General features: G+C 36.6%; 1 protein-coding gene across 5 annotated transcripts in view; it reads right to left on the reverse strand.

The window, feature by feature from the left end:
• Positions 1 to 7,049: 7,049 nt before the first annotated feature.
• Positions 7,050 to 23,259, reverse strand: part of PLCZ1 (phospholipase C zeta 1) — a 45,671-nt gene continuing 29,461 nt past the window's right edge. For 3 of the 5 annotated variants that reach the window (XM_042945924.1, XM_042945921.1, XM_042945922.1), the window contains 5 exons: positions 20,538 to 20,654; positions 19,050 to 19,222; positions 12,482 to 12,614; positions 7,985 to 8,134; positions 7,050 to 7,194 (listed from right to left, as the gene is read on the reverse strand). In XM_042945924.1, coding sequence (XP_042801858.1) covers positions 7,109 to 7,194; positions 7,985 to 8,134; positions 12,482 to 12,614; positions 19,050 to 19,222; positions 20,538 to 20,654 — 659 coding nt within the window. In that variant the 3' untranslated portion in view covers positions 7,050 to 7,108. Of the gene's footprint in view, positions 7,195 to 7,984; positions 8,135 to 11,744; positions 11,867 to 12,481; positions 12,615 to 19,049; positions 19,223 to 20,537; positions 20,655 to 23,259 lie in introns of those variants that run through there. The other 2 variants (XR_006204713.1, XM_042945923.1) reach the window with 2 other exon arrangements.

The raw sequence follows: 23,259 nt of genomic DNA on the forward strand, positions 1-23,259 counted from the left end.
AAAGGTGGTCATAAGAGCAATATATATATATATATATATATATACACATATAGCAATCCAGGCCTTCCTAAAGAAGGAAGAAAGATCTCAGATACACAACCTAATCTTACACCTTAAAGGGCTGGAAAAAGAACAGCAAATAAACCCAAAAACAGCAGAAGACAGGAAACAATAAAGATTAGACCAGAAATTAATGCTATCAAAATCAAAAAAAAAAAAACAAAAAAAAAACCCTGTAGAACGGATCAATGAAACTAGAAGCTGGTTCTTTGAAAGAATTAACAAAATTGATAAACCACTAGCCAGTTTGATCAAAAAGAGAAAGGAAAGGGGGCGCCTGGGTGACTCAGTCGGTTAAGCATCCGGCTTCAGCTCAGGTCATGATCTCACGGTCTGTGAGTTCGAGCCCCATATTGGGCTCTGTGCTGACACCTCAGAACCTGGAGTCTGCTTCAGATTCTGTGTCTCCTTCTCTCTCAGCTCCTACCCCTGATCATGCTTTGTCTCAAAAATAAATTAAAAAACATTTAAAAAATTTTTTTAAAAAGAAAAAGGACCCAAACAAATAAAATCAAGAATGAAAGAGGAGAGTACACAGCCAACACAGCAGAAATAAAAAAAAAAAAAAAAACTAAGAGATTATGAGCAATTATATGCCAATAAAATGGGAAATCTAGAAGAAATGGACAAATTCCTAGAAACATACACTAACAAAACAGAAACAGGAAGAAACAGAAAATTTGAACAGACCCATAACCAGTAAGGAAATTGAATTAGTAATCAAAAATCTCCCAAAAAACAAGAGTCCAGGGCCAAATGGCTTTCCAGGGGAATTCTACCAAACATTTAAGGAAGAGTTAACACCTATTCTCTTGAAGGTGTTCCAAAAAATAGAAATGGAAAGAAAACTTCCAAACTCTTTCTATGAAGCCAGCATGAATCCAGCATTACCCTGATTCCAAAACCAGACAGAGACCCCACTAAAAAGGAGAACTATATACCAATTTCCCTGATGAACATGGATGCAAAAATCCTGAACAAGATATTAGCCAACTAGATCCAACAATACATTAAAAAAATTATTCACCACGACCAAATGGGATTTACACCTGGGATGCAGGGCTGGTTCAATATCCGCAAAACAATCAATGTGATTCATCACATCAATAAAACAAAGGACAAGAATCATATGATCCTCTCAATAGATGCAGAGAAAGCATTTGACAAAATACAGCATCCTTTCTTGATAAAAACCCACAAGAAAGTAGGGATAGAAGGAGCATACCTTGAGATCATAAAAGCCATATATGAATGGCCCAATGTTAATATCATACTCAATAGGGAAAAACTGAGAGCTTTCCCCCTAAGGTCAGGAACAAGGCAGGGATGTCCACTCTCACCACTGTTATTCAACATAGTATTGGAAGTCTTAGCCTCTGCAATCAGACAACACAAAGAAATAAAAGGTATCCAAACTGGCCAGAAGGAGATGAAACTTTCACTCTTCACAGATGACATGATACGCTATATGGAAAACCCAAAAGATGCCACCAAAAAACTGCTAGAACTGATTCATGAATTCAGCAAAGTTGCAGGATATAAAATCAACGCACATAAATCGGTTGCATTCTTATTCACCAACAATGAAGCAACAGAAAGAGAAACAAGGAATCGATCCCATTTACAGTTGCACCAAAACCCATAAAATACCTAGGAATAAATCTAACCAAAGAGGTGAAAAATCTATACACTGAAAACTATAGAAAGCTTATGAAATAAATTGAAGAAGATACAAAAAAATGGAAAAAGATTCCATGCTCCTGGATAGGAAGAACAAATATTGCCAAAATGTAGATACTACCCAAAGCAGTCTACATATTCAATGCAATCCCTATCAAAATAACACCAGCATTCTTCACAGAGCTAGAACAAATAATCCTAAAATTTGTATGGAACCAGAATACCAAAAGACCTGAATAGCCAAAGCAATCTTGAAAAAGAGAACTAAAGCAGGAGGCATCACAATCCCAGACTTCCAAGCTATACTACAAAGCTGTAATCATCAAGACAGCATGGTACTGGCACAAGAACAGACACTCAGATCAATTTAACAGAATAGAGAACACACAAATGGACCCACAAACGTATGGCCAACTAATCTTTGACAAAGCAGGAAAGAATACCCAATGGAAACAGGCAAAAGACATGAATAGACACTTCTCCAAAGAAGACATCCAGATGGACAACTGACACATGAAAAAATGCTCAACTTCACTCATCATCAGGGAAATACAAATCAAAATCACAATGAGATATCTCCTCACCCATCAGAATGGCTAACATTAACAACTCAGGCAACAACAGATATTGGTGAGGATGTGGAGAAAGAGGATCTCTTTTGTATTGTTGGTGGGAATGCAAGCTGGTACAGCCACTCTGCAAAAAAGTATGGAGGTTCCTCAAAATACCAAAAATAGAACTACCCTATGACCCAGCAATTGCACTACTAGGCATTTATCCAAGGGATATAGGTGTGCTGTGTTGAAGGGACGCATGCACCCCAATGTTTATAGCAGCACCATCAACAGTAGCCAAAGTATGGAAAGAGCCCAAATGTCCATCGATGGATGAATGGATAAAGAAGAGGTGGTACATATATACAATGGAGTATTACTCGGCAATCAAAAAGAATGAAATCTTGGCATTTGGAACTACATGGATGGAACTAAAGGGTATTATGCTAAGCGAAATTAGCCAGAGAAAGACAAATATCATATGACTTCACTCATATGAGGACTTTAAGAAACAAAACAGATGAACATAAGGGAAGGGAAACAAAAATAATATAAAAACAGGGAGGGGGACAAAACAGAAGAGACTCATAAATATGGAACACAAACTGAGGGTTACTGGAGGTGTTGTGGGAGGGTGGATAGGCTAAATGTGTAAGGGGCACTAAGGAATCTACTCCTGAAATCATTGTCATACTATATGCTAACTTGGATGTAAATTTAAAAAAATAAAAATAAAATTAAAACAAATATTTTGTCCCATTCTGTAAATTGCCTTTTCATTTTTGTATTTCAAAAAGCAAAAGTTCTTTTCTTTTTAAGTGAAGTCCAACTTACCATCTCTTTTATATGTCATGGTTTAATGTTCCAACAAACCCTTGCCTACCCCAAAGTTACAAGAATATTCTATCTTCTTTCTTCTAAAAGGTTAATAGTTTTTGTTTTAATTTCATAGTTTGACATTTAGATCTATAATCCATTTTGAGTTAATTTTTGTATATTGTGTGATGTAATCAATGCATTATTTTTTTTTCACAGACTGCCCTGGACCAGTAACCTAGATTCTGGCATTTACTATAGACCCTGGACAAATTTAATGTTTTGGGGTTGTTTTGTTAACAGTAAAATATAGGATTGTTGAAAGGATTTAGGTTAATTTATGTTTAATATCAGCATATATTAGGTACTGCTGATGCTACAGATATGTCTCATGTTAGAAAAGTAACTGTCCTGGGAGAAGAACAGGAAAGAGGACTGGAAGTGTGAAAGTTAAACTGTTTATACATGGACAGTAGAAAGAGGGCATGTGTTGCTGAAAACGTGTAAGTTGTTAAGGCATTTAACATCAACTCTCCCCCAACTACCACCAGGTGTTGGGCTGGTGTGTAACTATATAAGACACATAGATTCCAATCTATCATAAATTCAAACACCACTTTAATCCATCCCTTTGATGTTTGAAATAGAGATTTCTAATAGCTGGTAAAAATGTGTGCTCTAGTTATACAGAGACCTCAAATTCATGGTCTAAGAATCAAAAATGCATCATAAGAATCTTTTGTTGGTGCAAATATTTCTAGGGGGTTATTACTTTGAAATAAATGCAATTTAACAAACGTTTATATAGCACCAAGACTATGGAATCTTAATTACTTCTGCAAAATGAAATTCATGTGTTGTCCCAATAAAATGTTCATTGTTCAAGTCCATAAAGCCTTCGCTGAAAGTGATTCCATTCTCTGTATACCAATCCACAACGTGAGCTTCTTACCACTGGGGCTCCCAAATATTCCTTGAAATTTGCATAAAGGTTTTAACTGCAACCTTTGGAGGTACTATCTTGGGTGCATTGTCTGTATCCCTCAGAAGCACAATGTACTACCCAAAATTACAATAAAGACCTCTTTTTATGGCTCCAGGGAGCTTCTCCACATTTCTTTAAGAGATAGAGCAACTTCACTCCTCAGCAACCAGCATCATTGGCCTCCAGTGGCCACCATCTCTCAAACAAAAGTCAGAGTAAGTCTAAATGGGGAGATTGTGCTCTTTCTGTTTTCTATCTGAGGCCCTAAACAACCACAAGCATTAAAAAAAGAGAAAATGTCACAATCAACAACATAACAAAACTTTCCTGTCGCACTGATCACTATATGGCAGTACATGTTACAGAAGGAGAAGCCAAGTTTATGTCTATGCCCTCCAGCCAAAGATCACCAGGAACACATACAGTTGGGTTTATGCTTGTTGTAATGAGAGAGATGCACAAATGGGGAACCATGGAGCAACTCAGTGATAGGATATTGAAGAGCACTTAATATTGGATTTAGGCTTGTGTTAGATGGTTTGTGGGGGCTTCAAGGAAGTAGGGCTCTCCTCTGCATTGGATGTTGTCAAGAATTGGGGGCAATTCTATAATTGGAATAAATCTCATCCATAAGATAAAAAGAATAAATCAAGGCAAAAGGTATAATTGGTAAAGAATCAACAGCCATTCACGTTAGCCAGGATAGGAAGATGTTTGGCATTTTTGTTTTTGGACAATATTCACGTGTTTAGTCATGGCTACAAAGTAATCTTGTTTTTTTCTTTACCCATTGTAGTCACAGAGTGTCCTTGTCTGGTGTTGTTCTGTGAAGTCGGTCATGGTCAACAGAACACTATTGCCTAAATGTAAGCATCAGGTAAGCTCCTACCAATGACAGGGCCTACCTGATAGTGCCACAGCAGTTCCTGGCTATCATTTTGTCAGTTGTATGGAAATGTACTCCAAAAAACATGACCTAGACTAAAAGATTGTAGACAGCTTCTCTGAGGAACTGACATTTCCCCTAAGAATTTAAGAGGTAATCTGTTGCCACAGCCCAAGGGCTCATTTAGCCCTTTCATTCTGTTTCCTTCCCCCGACCAACACTATTTTTTCCTGCAAGTGAATTATGCCTAGACAGGATGAGTCAAAGCTGGCTTCTCACATCATTCCCAACTTTCTCTAAAGTGAGAACATTCCCTGGCTCTGGAGTTTCTATGGTAGTTTCTATTGTGAGAAAATTAATAATAATAATAATAATAATAATAATAATAATAATAGTAGTAGTAGTAACAAGAACAATAATAATAATATTCCAGTACAATTCAAAAGGAAAGTAAATGATAATGTATACAAAAAATGGAACCAAAGATGTTTAAGGGTATTATAAGATTATTGGACAGGAAATAAAATAATCTAAATGCTTCCTCTCAAAAATGCCTTTCTGATGTAGAGTGGGGATATTGAAAATGAAGGATTTGGTCTTCAAAGTTAGTGAGCTGAATTTAATTAGTACCTGAAGAAAAAGTGAGAAAAAAAATACATATATCTTTTTTTCTCCCTCATTTCAAATCTTGGTGGTATAAACAAGAAATAGAAGTTTATACTGCTGTAGAATTAGTGAACTCTTGCCTAACTCACCTGATCAGTCTTTAAATCTCATGGAATTCCAGATCTTCAAAAGGCTTTAGGAGTTTAGAAAAGGTTAAAGCCTTGGGCCAATGGGCTGAATATCTCACCTGCTAATGTTCTGAACAATAGGTGTTTTAAACGAGATCTTTTTCTTATCTAGCAAAATAAAAAGCATCCCTCTGGGAAGTGGCTGTGCCCCCCTATGGGAAGAGTGTACCCCACTCTTAAATCTAGAAACTGTATAAGAGAGCATCTTGATGATGATGTACTGGGACAGTTCTTACTACTTATGGCTTCAGTATTTGAATTCCCGGTGGCATTATTATTTTAAATATTTGGTTTTGAGGGTAAGTCATAGTAGTAAAATATGGTAAATGGGTTATTTTTTATTTTTCTAGCCAGCAAGAGATAATACATTAGTAAACACCTCAAACCATCATTTGTGATTTTAGTTATAAGTTCAGATTTAATTTCAACAAATACCTATCAGGGTCCCCTAATCAGTCAAAAATTGTGCTAGGTACTTTCGCCTCACTCCATGCAACAATGCAGTAGGATAAGTATTAATATGCCTGTTTTTTGAAGAAGAGTTCATAAGAAACTGTATTATTCTCCATATATCATTTAGTAAATCAAAATCCTGCTGATGGTGAGAAGCCCAGCCTATGAAATAGCACAGGAATCCCATCTCTGACCAAGAGACAACCTTCAAAGTACATTTAGCACAGATTCAGAAACATTGTGGGTTAATTCAGAGATGCAAGCCTAGAAGCCCACGTAGTAGATCTCTTTTACAGGTATGGAGATTGAATTCCATTTGACTGCAAATCAATTTCATATACACTCATAAAAATGTCTGTGTAATTACAGGGTACCAAATCCAATGCACAGCATCTAAGAACTAGCTCGAGAAGGCAGGGGCTAATTACTGTCTAGGATACAAAAGGGCACAAAGCACCTGGGAATCTAATTCCTTTTCACTACCACTTGCAGTAGTGGGTGTCAAGAAGTTAAAACACTCTTAGATTTCACATTTCTTTTTACTGATAAATATTTGCCAACATATCTTATATAATCAGACATATTTTAAGAGCTTGTAAGTTCTACCAATTTAAAATGATACAAGCAGGTGGCAAGAGCAGCTTCAGCAATAGAGGAACAGGAAAATCTGGCTGACAAGAATGCCACACTGTTGCGAACCTCTGAAGGTTTGGTTCTCCTTTTTCCACCATTCTATTTTGCGCGTTACAGGTGAACTTGCTCAATATTTCTGTTTTTGCAAATAATTATTTTGCTTCATGTTAAAAAAAAAGATATAGACATTCATTTTGGCTGTTTTATTACGATGTATAGCTAATGATATGTCAGGTGCTATTAATTGCTATCTGACGTACCAAACGTAAATAAACAGTGAGGCAGGCTCAAGACTCTCGCCCATTCTGGAAAACAGAGGAACACGACGGTAACCTGCAAAAGGAATCAGAGCTAATTAGAACAATAAAGATAAATTAGCAGTGTTCCCGATAGAGCTGCTGAGAAAGAACATTATCTTTACTAAGCATAGGTAAAAACTATGACAGCATAGTTATATTCATCTTGCGTGTTAATTCCCCACAAACTATAAAATATTTGAAGCTTCTATTTTGACTTCTTACTGCCTAACGCTGAACACACAGCTCACACTTCTTCTCTCTCAAAGTGCAGTGTGCTAAATTAGCCACCACCCTTCTGCTTCAGACTCTGTTTCCAAGGTACAGCTCAGATGGTGTTAGAGAAGTAAACACAAACACGTTGGGATGAGTTAATTGGGAGCAGAGTATAAATCACCCCAGCAAGCTGACTACGACATAAAGGCAGCCCTGAAAAGAGTCAAGAAGGGATTGTCTTGGGTTCCCAGTCTCTCCTTGGGTAGAAGAATGAGTCACTGCTTGTCCCTTCTCTTTGATTCCCATCCTTTATTTCTTTGTGGTAGTCATGACTACTCTTAATTGAAACAAAAGAGCGATGATCCATGTGAAGAAATGCTCATACATACCAAGTTGGTCTAATTTGTCTTCCCAGCAATCCCAAACCACAACCCCACCTTCCATGTGAAAACACATTTCTATAATTCCACTGAGAGAAAATGTGTGTCAATTCATAAAATTTCCTTTACATCTGACTCTCATGAATAGAGCTCTTTGGTATATCAATGTGTGTCTTTGGTAAATTTAAATTATAATTGGTATCACAATCCTGTTACTTTTAGGAATATTACCTTTGTTCATGCTTAAAACTGGTAAAGTATATTGGCCAAGAAATTCATTTCCAGTTATTAAACCTTGACTTTCAACAACAAAACGCATCAATGCCAATTCTGGCACTTGAATAATAAATGTGAACGTTTCATTCCATCTTGGACTAAAAGCTGAAAGATAAAGGAAGATATAATCAAAGAATCATAGACGTGTTCTTTAGGGAATAATACATAATAGCTGTTCTCTGAAATTTTTCTTTTCAACACTTAGTAATGTTAATAGCTTATGTTTTAGAGCACTTGAATTTTTCACTCATCCAATGAGAAAGGAATAATAATGACAGTAGCAATAACTATTGGGTCTTTAGTATTGCTGGGCAATATAAGAACTTTAAGTAGATAATGTCATTTAATTCTTACCACAAACCCATCAGGGTTATTACAACCCATATTTACGGATGAGAAAACTGAGCCAGAAATATATTACACAACTTCCTCAGGGTTTCACATACATAGTCATTAAGTGGCAGGACAGGAATTCAAACAAATGGAGTCTGATTTCAGAGCAGAAATTTTTCATTAAGCAACATGAATGCTATGTTTGGGCATTTCAGTAACAAATACATGAAATAACATAATTTTTCTATAGCAGTTCCTATTATGGGAAGAACCCCATAGACAGTTGTTGGCCTAAGAGCTAAGTGCTCCAAAGCCAGCCTTTGATCCTTCTTTTGACTAAGTGCTCACTTTAAAGTCCCAAGTTGATGAGTAAGTTAGATCTCTAGCAAAATAAATCATCCCAAACAATTTCTTGCCAAATAAGAAATCCATCACGATATGACCCAAATCATCCAATTCTTAAGTGTAATTTAATGGAATCAAATTCACATCCGGGGGCCCTGGGTGGCTCAGTCAGTTAAGTGTCCGACTTCAGCCCAGGTCATGATCCCATGCTTTGTGGGCTCAAGCCCTGCATCAGGCTCTGTGCTGACAGCTTGGAGCTCAGAGCCTGGAGCCTGCTTCAGATTCTGTGTCTCCCTCTGTCTCTGCCCCTCCCCTGTTTGCACTCTGTCTCTCTGTCTCCCAAAAATAAATAAAAATTAAAAAAGAAATTCACATCCAGATAAAATATAAAATCTACTTAATAAAGACTCAAAGGTTCAGGGTGAAATAATATTGTTTTCATGTACAAAGGTAATGCTATGCCTGCTATGTCAATAGGTTTTGCTCTTTAGGTCACCCTTCCAGAAGCATTAAAGAATTTGTGACTAATTTGTCACAAATTGTAAAGAATTTGTTTTCTGTGGTACATCTGTGGTCAACAAGCACACATTTACCTGAGAGTGATCCAGAATACTGTCTATGCCCATGAAAATATTAAACCAATTGACTCACGCGGGTATAATGAATGTATTACCTTGCCTTAAGAAAGGAAATAATTCTGGGACACCTGGGTGGCTCGGTCAGTTAAGTGTTCAACTCTTGATTTTGGCTCAGGTCATGATCTCATGGTTCATGAGTTCGAGTCCCACATCGGGTTCTCCACTATCAGCAAAGAATCTGCTTCAGATCCTCTGTCCCCCATTCTCTCTGCCCCTCCCCCACTCATGCTCTCTAACTCAAAATAAATAAGTTAATTTAAAAAAAAAAGAAAAGAGAAAACTCCATAGAGTACAGGAGCAGGTCTAAGTGTCAGTTCTTTATACACACTGCAAAATGTCTGCACAAAATTCTTAAACTGACTTATCTTCCTCCTCCAACCCTAATTCACTATAAACAGTCTCCCTTTCTCTGTCTCACATATATCATATGTATTCTATGAGAAGGTCTTTTTATTTGTGAAAGAGAAAGAAAGAAAAGAAAGAAAGAAAGAAAGAAAGAAAGAAAGAAAGAAAGAAAGAAAGAAAGAAAAGGAAGGAGGAAAGAAGGGAAGTAAATCAGGATACCAAATTTGATAGTTACAGTTTTCTCTGGCATGACCAAAACTGAAGAATTGCTTCCACACCTTACCCAAATATGATCTTTTTCCTTCCACTCTCATGTCTCTTATTACACCACAATTACTCTAGCAGCTAAGCCACCTTAGTATCCTCCTTTGTCCAGCTTTCTAGACTTTTACTCCCGCTAGTCTTCCTCACATAAGTCCTCCATTGCTTTTCTGATGCCTGTGCCTTCTTTGGCCTGAATTCCCCATCTTCTAGCCATGAAATCATATCCTGACTCTATTTTGTATTCCTCATTTCCCCCACATACACGTCTTCCTACCTAATCTGTAGAAATAATCTCCTTAAAGCTCAACTATATTAGTGTTATATCCCTGCTTAAGAGTTTTAATTCTATTCATTTTCTACATACAACACAGAAAAGAAAGTACCTACCACCTCATCATGGCTCTCATGATTTTCCATGACCATTCCCAACCTAACTTTTATATTTTATCTCACACTAATCCCTCTTAAGTACCCTGTACTTCACCCATTTTAAACTTCAGTACTTTCACCTAGCGTGTTTGAAGCTAGTCTTCTCCAGGTTTTAGCGTGCATATTATTCCTTTTGCCTGCAATGCTTTCATCCACAATCTCTGGGAAAAAAATCCGATTCATTCTCCAAAACCATCTCCAAATGTGCCCCTTCCACTACAATTCTCTGTACTTTCCTTAATACACTAATGACTTGGGGCACCTGGGGGCTCAGCTGGTCAAGCGTTTGACTCAGGTCATAATGTCACAGTTCGTGAGTTCAAACTCTGTGTCTGGCTGACAGATCCGGCTTGGAATTCATTCTCTCTCTCTCTCTCTCTCTCTCTCTCTCTCTGCTCTCTCTCTCCCTCTTCCCCTCCCCTGCACGCTCTCGTTCTATCTCAAATAAAGAAATAAACTTAAAAAAAAAAACACTAATGACTCTATCGTGATAGTTTTATTGTATCTCATGTCCCATACTGAACTGAAAACTATCTAAAATAGAGTTAGTTGGGACATACATAAATAATAATACCTTTAATAAGTAGAGATCTTAAGTTTTTTGATACTTAGCATCAGACTTCCAATAAAACAGGCTCAGTAATGTTAGATACACCAAATTTAATTTCACAGGAATATTTCCATAAAACCCAGGACGTAATCTAAATTCTAATGGGAGCTAGAAACACATTATAAGGGGTGTGCTGTATAAATAGATGTTCTGTGTATCTTGCCATGAAGATTCAAGTATGGGGATGAAGAGAACAAGAGGTAGGTTACTATAAGCTTCCTGACATAAGCGGCTACCATTTCTTGACAAATCCATTGTAATGTGCCTTCAGCTCTGAGGAATGACAAATAAGGCGGCAGGTCATCACCAATATCCCTTCCCATCGACGACCTATGATGAAGTAACCAAAACTCCCCACATCTTTTTTCCATGCCCTTTGCATGAGGGGCCACACTGGAAGAGTATTTGGGGTGTCAGTGCAGGGGGCAGATGGTGGATATTACTGGAGATGACCCACCCAAAAAAAAAAAAAGTGTTAAAACTGCACCTGTTTTTCTGTCAGTGCCATTTAATCTGGTACGTACTTTCAGACTCTGAAATGAAGCCCACTATACTTTGGGAATACCCACTCAAAGAAAATTACAGACTCACGAATCAGTTCCAAGGTCTCCTCCAAGGTGATCCAGACTAAAGGTCAATCCCAGGAATCTACACTGTAATGTCCTTAATGGTTTCAAACTCAACCAAGAAGTGACAACATCAGTACTGTATTACATAAAATATCACAGGATTGCAGAACTGAAAATCTTACCCAAGTCACTTCCATTTCTACATTTCCCTTCTGGCAAAAATGACTGACTTATGAATCCAAATATTGTATGAGTGGGTTTCTATGGCATCTTTAGCCAGAGCCAGAAGTCACAGACCTTTGATCTAAAATAATTCAAACAGCGAAGTAAAAATGGGTAACATGCTGTATCAGAACAATCGTACATTCTTTATTTTACACAAAGTCTAGAAGCTAAGCAGCTTTGCAGCCATCAAAATGTCTCTTGAATTCAGCAATATGGTACATAAAAAGGAGGTCAAAGTGTAAAAAAGCAGTAATTTCGGGTGCCTGGGTGGCTCAGTCGGTTAAGCATCCGACTCTTGATTTCAGCTGAGGTCATGATCTCATTTTTTTGTGGGTTCAAGCCCCACATCGGGCTCTGCACTGATAGCATGGAGTTTGCCTGGGATTCTCCCTCTCTTTGTTCCTACCCTGCTCACACTCTCTCTCAAAATAAATAAATAAACTTAAAAAAAAAAAGCAGCAATTTTCGGACCAGATAAGTTTTTGTATCTGTAATCTGAAAACATATCTGAACAATACATTGAATCATTATCCAATTGTTTTTGCTGTATATAACACTTTGGTCACCTTAAACCTAATGCAAAGCCCTGGCCTTATGATTAATAAATATGTATCAAAACTCTATCAATAGACAAATTATAAGCTTTCCAGCAAGAAATCCAGTAGAAGTTCAATAAAATATGTTAGGAGCTCACCATTTCTTTTAATGACACGAGTCTGCTGTTTTGTTTGATCATTTGGAACACCAAAAAGTTCTAGAATCACTAATGCGTCAGCTTTGTTAGATGATGAGTGGTTACTGGGAGGTAACTGGATACCACTGATGAGCTGCACAAAAGTATTTGAACACAGAAATTTAGCAGGATATCAAACTGTACGGTCATGTAATTTGAAAATAAAACATGTATTTCAGAAAAGATTATAGACTCTCAGTTCCCACAAAAAATTAAGAGTGGAATATAGTGTATATTTTAAACTTTAACCCTTTTATCCTCAAGCATCAATAGGTAAATACTAGGAATATGTCTATATTATTCTAATTTCACTATATAATTATAGTAGAATTCACACTGAGTTTTATAGTTCAACGTATATTTTTATTTTTAAAGTATATGTTTTGGGGGTGCCTGGATGGCTCAGTCGATTAAGCGTCTGACTCTTGATTTTGGCTCAGGTCATGATCTCATGGTCATGAGTTTGAGCCCTATATCGGGCTCCCTGCTGTCAGCACAGAGTCTGCTTCAGATCCTGTCTCCTCTCTCTCTCCCCCTCTCCTGCTTGAGCTCTTTCTCTCTCTCAAAAAATCAATAGATGTTGGGGCGCCTGGGTGGCGTAGTCGGTTAAGCGTCCGACTTCAGCCAGGTCACGATCTCGCGGTCCGTGAGTTCGAGCCCCGCGTCGGGCTCTGGGCTGATGGCTCGGAGCCTGGAGCCTGTTTCCGATTCTGTGTCTCCCTCTCTCTCTGACCCTCCCCCGTTCATGCTCTGTCTCTCTCTGTCCCAAAAAATAAATGAAAAACGTTGAAAAAAAAATTAAAAAAAAAAAAATCAATAGATGTTAAAAAATAAAATAAAATAAATCAAATAAAGTATTTGTTATAGCTGTTAAAAGCCATTGCTTAAAAGTATTGTTATAATCACAGTCTACTGTAAACCAGGCTGAATTACTCTGATAACATGAACTATTTTGAAATTCATATTGTCTGTCTACAGCCAAAAATTAGAAACAATATTAATACTACTTCTGAAATGTAAGAAAAAACACTGCATAATTTCCTATGATAGCATTCTTGATAGTATAATTTATATGTTTGGATAATTTATCACAAAATCTTATATTATCTCTTGTTGTCAATATTATCATAACTAACCTGAGTCTGACAAAATCAATGATTTCATATGTATATTAAGAACTGGGTATCAGAACACTTAAACTAATCATAGTTTTATTTAACCCTTTATTAGTCAAACTAACTGTTGAAGCTAAGTTTTGTCTTACTTTAAGGAGCAAAGTCCAAACAAAAGACAATTATTCAAGTGTATTCATTTGTAAAATGTACTAACCTAAAAATTGAGGCATAATTTTAATTTCTGAAGATTATAATAAACAGGAACAAATAAATAAGTTTCAATAAGAATGAAAGAAGGAATGAAAGAAGGAAGAGAAAAAAAAGAAACAGAAAAAGTGCCAATGTGTAATTTTTCCTTTCCTACATCCACACATTTAAACATTAGCTGGAAACCAGGGTGACTGTGCAAATATTTAACAACTAGTATGGAATGGGCATTGATCGACCAGCATAAATTAGACACCAGGTTAGCTAGACAGAACATTGACCATAAACAACTAGCACACTGACACGAGAGCCTACCAGCTGAATATCCCCTCTGCAGGTAATAGACCTTTGCCAATATGGAAAAGTTCAGCTTTTAGTGCACATCACACCAAAAAAAAAAAAAAAATCATCTCACTAAAAATAATAATAATAATTGAATATGAGAACTGACAGAGAATTTAGAAACTATTATTCAAATAATTTTTACACTCTGATTCACAGAAGCCCTTTCAGGGGCCACCACAGAAGACAAATGTCAAACAGAAGACCTTTAGTGGTCAACAAGAACACCTCTGCTTTCATCTATTGGCCTTATGCATCAGACTTTGAACTTGGAAAATTGTTGCATTGTTTTTATAAATTCGAAAAGGGTTGACCTAATCTGAAACTCTTAATTTGAGAGATGACAAAGATTAAACCAGAAATGTTGAAATGTCTTTATCGGGGACATAAAGCAAATGGCAAAACTATGCCTTTTGAACCCTGAGTCATGCCTTCCCCAATTTGCACAAGTTGTAATCACAAAGCTCTCTACGATGATCAAAGCAAGCAAGAAAGACCCACATGACTATGGCAGCAGTTTCCTGGGAAAATCATTAATCGTGCCTGTTTTACATCATGCCACTTATGTCGCTACATGAGAACCTTCAGAAGCAAACAGGTGGCATTTGTAAACATCCATGCATACTAGCCATCTTCCATCTTCTCTTTCTCAATCAAAGAGCACATATGTTCTCTTTACTATTCTTAACTTGAAAAAGAAGTCATTCATTCAATTAATTTGCATATATTGAACATATACTTTGTGTCAGGCACTAGGGATAAGACTTGCACGAAACAGTCCTTATCCTTACAGGGCCTTCAGACAAGGGGGGGAGAAAGACAAGTACAAGTAAATAAACAATTACAGGGGTACCTTGTTTTATTGAGCTTCATTTTATTCCATTTTGCAGATATTGCACTTTTTACAAATTGAAGGCTTGTGGCAATTCTGCATCGAGCAAGTCTATTGGCACCAGTTTTCCAACAGCATTTGCTCACTTCATGCTTCTGTGTCACATTTCGGTAATTCTCACTTTTAAACCCTTTTATTATTATTATATTATTATAGTGATCGGTGTTCGGTGATCTTTGATATTACTATGGTAATTATTTGGGGGTGCCACAAACCATGCCCATGTAAATCAGCAAACTAATAAATGTGTGTGTTCCAACTGCAGATGTGGTGGAGACAGCAAGAGAATTACAATCAGCAGTGGAGCCTGAAGATGTGATTGAATTACTCCAATCTCATGATAAAACTTGAACAGATAAGTTTCATCCCGGGGAAGATGCTGTGATGATTGTTGAAATGACAACAAAGGATTTAGAATATTACATCAACTTAGCTGATGGAACAGTACCACACTACCCAAATCTCCAGCCACTGCCACCCTGATCAGTCAACAGCCATCAACATTGAGGCAAGACCCTCCACCAGCAAAAAGATTTTGACTTGCTGAAAGCTCAGATGATGGTTAGCATTTGTTAGCAACAAAGTATTTTTAATTAAGGTACGTACATTTTTTTAGACAGAATACTACTGCACACTTTAAATAGACTATAGTATAGTAGAAACATAATTTTCATATGTTCTGGGAGACCAAAAGATTCATTTGACTTGCTTTATTGTGATATTCACTTTATTGTGGTTGTCTAGAATGAAACCTGCAATATCTCTGACATATGCCTGTATAATACAATGGCTAGTATATGCATGTATAGGGTGTTATGGAAAAACAAAACTACAAAAAGAAGCGTAACTAATTTAGTGTAGGAAAAAAACTTCCAAAAATAAGTGACCCTGTAAATCTTGAAAAATAAGTGTGAAGGCAACAGGCAGGTGAAAGCTGGAAGAATAATCCAGCCAAAGGAAAAAGCATAAGCAATGCATGCAGGTAGCATGTGGACAGAAAAGGCTTCCATATGGTTACAGAAAAAGCTACAAGACTGGAAGTGGTGAGAAGTGGGGCTGGAGAATTAGGCTAAGCCCCAACTAAGAAAGCAAGCAGGAAGCATAAAGAAATATTAAGTAGGCATGATGAGATTAGTACGGAGCACAATCTCTCTGGGCCACTTGTGGAAGATGGGTCAGGAGGACTGAGACAGGCTAAGTGAAAACCCCTTAGAAGTTCAAACGAATAAATGTGATGACAGGTAACAAATTCTTTAAAAAAAAAAAAAAGTAGCATATGGCATCAGACCAAGAGATTGGATAAGGAAGATATTTCGAAGTAGGATCAGTGAAATTTAGAGATGGATTGAACACAGTAATTGATAAAGATGTGGAAAGAGAGGAATGGTTCCCAATTTTGTAGGCTGAGTTAATTGACACAATGAATTCGACTAAGTTCGTTGACCTTTAAAGAAAATAAGATTGGACCGGGCAGGGGTGTTCAGCCTTTAATATTTTTAAGTTTGACAGAACAGGGATTAAACAGGTAAGGATGCTAATTAAGGTATTTAAAATATTCCTTTATTCCAGAAATGAAGTCAGATTAGATTTGGGCATTGTTGGCAGTTGAAACCATGAATGTATATAAAAGGACACAAGGAGAATAGTTTGAGATGAGGATTAAGAAAAAGCCTTAGCAATATAAATATTTCAGAGCTGGGTAGAGGAAGAGGAGCCCACAAATGTGAACAAGAAAGAATCATTTGAGACGGAGACAGGTAGGAAGAGATAGGAAAGCCCCAGCACAGTAAGCAGATTTGTGAGGAATAGATCACAAAGCAGCTGATTCATCCCTTTTTCTCACTGGCACAGCAATGACAATTACTAGACTAGGTGTTTAGAACAATGCAGACTTTTGCATTTTTTCATTCATGCAAAAAGGCAACAGGGAGACCTTGGTTCAGATGTAGAAAGAGATTGAAATACCGCCCACCTATTGAGGCTGAAGAGATCAACAGAAATTTAAAAGGCATTAAAGGAAATCAACGGAAGTTAAAATATTAATGTATACTTTCTAGCTAACACCATAACGAAAAAGTAAAAGAAAAATTTACTAACCTTTAGATTGTTGTATTAAAAAATACAAAAAGAATGCCAAAGTTATATTTGCAAAGGCAGTTTAATGGACAATATTTTGCTGGATCCTAGAAAGAGTGCCAACTAATTGATTTGGGGCTGCATCAGTGCTGAAGGCAGTTTCTACCTAGCTACCGTATGCCCTTACTTTAGAGTCTCAGAATCCCTAACAACCAAGAAAAAAGTCAACTACATACTTTGGCACTATACTACTATATAGTCTATATATAGCTACTGTGTATATATATTTGCTGCCACTATCTGCTGCAGTGGCCAGGATCATTTCTGTCTCATTCAATTTTGCTATACTCTCTTTCCACCTCCATCTCTGGAAAACGGCAACATCTCTTAAGTTTCCATTCTCAGCTGGGACAAAAAGGCTAGAGCCTGAAGTGGATGAAAATAGTCCCCCAAGCCCCGTGACATCAGGACCGTAGAGGAAGGAGCCAAGGGAGGAAGACTTATGGGGGCATGCCTTCTGGGTGATAGCATTTCCTGCACTCTGACAGCCAGGGAACCAGAGAAGGCAAGCTCTCATCAGCCAGCACAGCCAACACACTCCCGAGTGAGAACAGGAGACACAAAAACCCTGATGGGGTGGGGGGGAGCGCTAGGTGGCTCAGTTGATTAAGGGTCCTACTCTTGATTTCAGCTCAGGTCATGATCTCATGGTTCATGAGATCGATCCCTGCATTGGGCTCTGTGCTGACCGCACCAAGCTTGGTTGGGATTCTCTCTCTGCTCCTCCCCCACTGAGCACACATGTGTGCGCGCTATCTCTCAAAATAAATAAAATAAACTTAAAAAAAAAAACCTGAGATGATTCATATGGTTCTAGGAGCAACTAGTTAATTAAAGACAGGAACTGAAGAGCCCTACCCACCCAATTTGTTGCAAACCACAGGTGCAGATACAATCTAAAATAGAATTGCTTATACCTAAATGGACAGAAAAAGCTAGGGGCTTTTCAGATGATTCAGTGACATTTAAAAAAGGAAATAAATATAGCACTTTGGTTATAGAAGAATAAGAAAGTTTTCAAAAATGTCTATACTAATGGAAACAATAAATTTTAGACAACTACTTTTACTCCCAATAAAATGACACAGACTATATAATAAAACAAAAGATGAAATAACAAGACAGGAGTCAGGGGGAAAGGGTGCTCGCTAGGATACAGACAGAAATAAAAAGGAAGCAGTGTGAGGTAAATAAAAATTAGAGGGGAAGAAACCGATGATGCAGAAGAAAAATTCACATCTACATTAGAATCAGTAAAGAATAAAATCAGATATGGAGGAAAATCAAAGGCAGAAAAAAAAAAGTGAGTTGACGGGAATTAGTACACATGCAGGCAGATACTCATGAACAGCGTATGCATACTTTTGGTTTCTAAGTACTAACCAAACACTATTCAGAGACAAGGGGCAAAACTTCTGAGCTGTGGAAGTCTAAATCTGGAGATTAATGAAAAGCAAGGTGCTCCTAAAATCTTTTAGTAAAATTCTGTGAAGTTAAGGAGGAAGAGAGTAGCGTATCCACAGGGTAACTAGTGGGCTGAACTCAGACTTCTCTATCACATTATTAAATGCCTAAAGACGATGGAATAAAAAAGCTTTGGCGAGGAGAAGCTTTCAGCGTCAATATTTCTATTCACAAGCAGGATAATCATTCATGCCAGAAGTCAACAGAAAGATTTTCAGATACAGAATGGTGCTGAAATACCACTCCTTTTTAATATCTAAAAAGATCAACTGAAATTTAAAGGACATTAAAGGAAATTAGTAGAACTCAAAATATTAATGCATACTCTCCAGCTTATACAATAACCATAAAAAGTAAAAGCTATTAATCTTACCCTTATTGTAAGTGTAACTGGATCACTCTGGTTTGGTGGTTTATTCGGATTAAACTGTGTTTTAATATCTCTTAGGAAGTGTGGTTTCAAAATATATCCAGAACCACCATTATCCAAAAATTTCCCATTTTGAAGATCCATAGGCAGACCAGGTGTCTGGAAATTTAAGGCCACTGTGAGCAAAAAGTATTTTGATATTGTCAGGAATTAGAGGGTACAATTAAATAAAAACAGTTAAAAGATATACTGAAACCTAATCATGGATTTTAGATCTCTAAACATTTTAAGAGCAAGCATCATTAGCCAGAATAATTCCTGATTTTTAAGCATTTCTTCCTGCCATGTGTATATTAATTTACAAAGGTGAGTTTCAAAGTTTAATTTTTAAATTATAACTTTGATTTAAAAATCAAGCTGGCATACAATATAAATTATAGAATAGCAATGTACAGATCAGATGACATTCAGGAAATACAAGAATAGAGAAAATAGGCACACTAGGTGCCAGAAGAAAAGACACCAAATATTTTATAAACTTTCAGGTCCAAAGGGATACTGTTATCACTTAAAGAGAAAGGGAAAAACAGGCAGAGCAATAATTGCTGTTAAAATATAAAAATACATCCAGGGCACCTAGGTGGCTCAGTTGGTTATGCGTCTGACTTCGGCTCAGGTCATGATCTCAGTTTGTGGGTTTGAGCCCCACATTGGGCTCTGTACTGATAGCTCAGAGCCTGGAGCCCGCTTCGGATTCTGTCTCCCTCTCTCTCTGCCCTTCCCCAGCTCTCACTCAGTCTATCTCTCTCAGAAATAAATAAACAATAAAAAAAATGTAATAAGAAAATAAAAATAAAAATAAAAATACATCCATATAGGCTGGTAATACCATCCTCTCTCTCCCTAACATCCCCTCACCCACCAATCCTAACCCCACTCTTCCCCTCTGTCCACAAACCTATGAGCCTTGCTGCAATCCAGGAGCAGAGGGCTTTACACCTGGTACCTTCTGACTGGTTAGTGCCTGTGTGATAACAGCTAATCAATTTGGAATAAGGAAAGTCTGGTAAAGACAAATAACAAAGCTATGCAATCTCATTCACTTTTCAGTACTGTGAATGTAGAACTGGTGTAAAGTATAAAAGGTAGAAGTCACTTGATTTAAAGAAGCCCTTAGCAAATCTTTCAAGCAAAGAACTTGATATTCACTGTCCTCTGACATCCATTTTTATTTCTTTTTTCTCTTCCTACCTCTCCCATGCTAACTCTTCATGAATTTAACTTCCATGTGCCTAATTCTCACTTAGATTTACCCTCTCTGACCCATTTAGGAATAACTTCAGCTCTTGAAACCAATGATTCATCATTATTGCCTGACCCCAAAACACCCAGGGTCAAAAAATCTACTTGGGAAGTTCTTTTCATAAGTCGTTCATTAATTCATAAAATGAATTTATTATCTTCTTTTTGCCAAAACTCAGTGTAACATACCCATTTGACAACCTATATTCCAAAATTCTTGAGGATTAAAATTAGAGGAGTCTGTTCTTGTTGCTTTGGGATAAATTCTGGTAATGAACCTCCTGGTGTGAAGAACAAACTCGTGGGCTAAAAAAATATAAGAACATCATGAGAGATTTCAGATAAACTAAATAAACGGCTATGCCTCTCTATGTTATAGAATCCTATAATTGTTTCAGTACTTCTGATATGTATTGTTTAGGCAAAAATATTTGCAATTCATGGAAATCAAAATAAATCCAGGTCTTTGACGCTGCAATTCACTCTTATTGAGAAACTAATAATTTTTATTCGACAATTTTATGTATACTAAGCATTCACTTGAGAAAAAAATTATTAAATAATATATTTCATTTTTTCACATCCAAATTAATTTCTTTGATGTAAGAATATATAAAAATCCCAAATAAAATGCATCCAGTGCTCGCTTCGACAGCACATATACCAAATAAAATGCATCCATTTTTGAAAACAAACTTGTATCTTTCTTCATTTTGTCTTTTTTTTACATTGGTTTTCACATTAGGGCAGAATCACATGTAAGTCACATAAAGAGATATAATGCCATCCAAATTAACCCAGCTGAATAGTCAACAGATTCTCAGCATTGAAAGGGACCTTAAAGTTATTCAATTCAGCTGCCAACCCTAACCACCACAGCATCTTCCCTCAAATTCCTTCAATGTCTGTTTGCATGTCTCCACTGAAAGAGAACCTGCTACCTCCCAATACAGCAGTCCTCCCTTATTTGTGGTTTTGCTTTCCATAGTCTCAGTTACCCACAGTCAACCAAGGTCCAAGGCAGATCATCCTACTTCTGACAAATCACCAGACAGTCACTAGTACCCTAACACTGCATCACAACACCTGCATCATCCACCTCGTCTCATCTCGTCTCATCACGTGGGCATATTACTATCTCACATCATCACAAGAAGAAGGGTGAGTACAGTACAATAAGGTATTTTGAGAGAGACCCCATTCACATAACTTTTATCATAGTATGTTATAGTTATTCTATTTCATTGTTAGTTATTGTTGTTAATCTCTGTGCCTCCTTATAAACTCAACTTTATCATAGAAATATATGTACAGGACAAAACATAGCATATATAGGGTTGGGTACTCCACAGCGTCAGGTATAGTTCTGATTATTTCAAATGTTTTCCTTACTGAGATAAGGTCTATACTTAGAGTTCACGCACACGTATGCACAAACACACACACATACCACACACAGTCCATTTGTTTCTCTCTATTTATGTTTCTACTTACATATTTTTATAAGCTTATATATATGTATATATTCTATTTAAATCACTTGAGATTCAGAACTAGTTTATGCCCTTTACCATTGGACATCTTTGAATTTTTTAGCACAGTTTCGTGTTTCTCCAAGGCTTTTATTCTTTCATTAAGCAGATCCTGTTCCCACAACTACTCCTGCTAATATGGTGACCAGGATTAGGAGAAATGCTTATTGCCTATGGCCCACTACCTTTGATAGTCAAACTAGAATAGAATCATTGTCAAGTTAAAAATTATAATTACTGAAGTTAATAATAATTAACTTCATCAGCTCTCAATTTTAGAAGTTACACACTCCTTGAGAGAAAGTTTATTTTAAGCTACTCATGTATAAATACATCATGTATGTCCAACTATCATGATCCCTTATCCAGCCCTAAACAAGATGTTTATCTTTTGGTAAAATCCATACTCTTCTGGATCTTAATTTTGCCTATCTACAAAGTGATAAAGATGAAATGATCACTAAAGACCCTTAACATAATATCATCTTGTTACTTCCGAAATTGAGTTTTAAAAATTAAACATACTATGTTATTATACATGCAATTTATGTTCATTTTAGATAAATGAGAAAATCAAATAAGAAAAAAAATAAAACTATATATAATCTCATCACTCAATTAAAAACCAGGTAACTTCTTAGTATATATCTTTTCACTCTATTGTCATATGTATATTCTTATTTTTTATTTAATCATATTATTTGTTCCCTTTTATAAACTTCCATTTTTTACTTAAAAATAGTATGAAAAATAAATAATTCCATTTCAGTAATATTCACCTACTACATTATTTTTAAATGATTAAAATGTCTCCACTCATATGAAAAGTTGTTTCTGATTTTTCTGCATTATAAATTTAGTGACATTTAAGTTTTTAATAATGATGGACATTCTTGGAGCATACCTTCGCCCCAGCATTAATTATTTATTACTGGATTTGGGTGGAAGAAAAACGCTCTATACTCTTTCCGAAGAGACGGTGATGCTAAACTTTATGACTCGACTCACAACTTCCCAGTCCTTATCAAAGTTTGAGCAGGTGGCTAACACAATGAGAGTGAGAGAATTAGAACTACTTTTGCTGTGCGCTGAGGTCTTGTTCCCTTGAACAACAAAAACCATCCAATAGTTTGAAAGAATAGAGGCTAGCAAAGTAGGTCATTCAAATTTAAACCCTGCTACAATACTCACAGGAAGAAATATATTTTATATGACACCCAACACACAATATACACATATAATTGTTTCATTATGTTTCCCACTTACTTATATTGCATCTCTTCTACTCTATTCAAGTCTATTCTATTCTGTTAACTGTGGTTCAGCCCTACTGAATTTATTTCAGACACAATCTACAGTTAAAAAACAAGTAAACAAAA

The sequence above is a fragment of the Panthera leo genome, chromosome B4 (assembly GCF_018350215.1).
Source record: "Panthera leo isolate Ple1 chromosome B4, P.leo_Ple1_pat1.1, whole genome shotgun sequence".
NCBI classification, from domain to species: Eukaryota; Metazoa; Chordata; class Mammalia; order Carnivora; family Felidae; genus Panthera; species Panthera leo.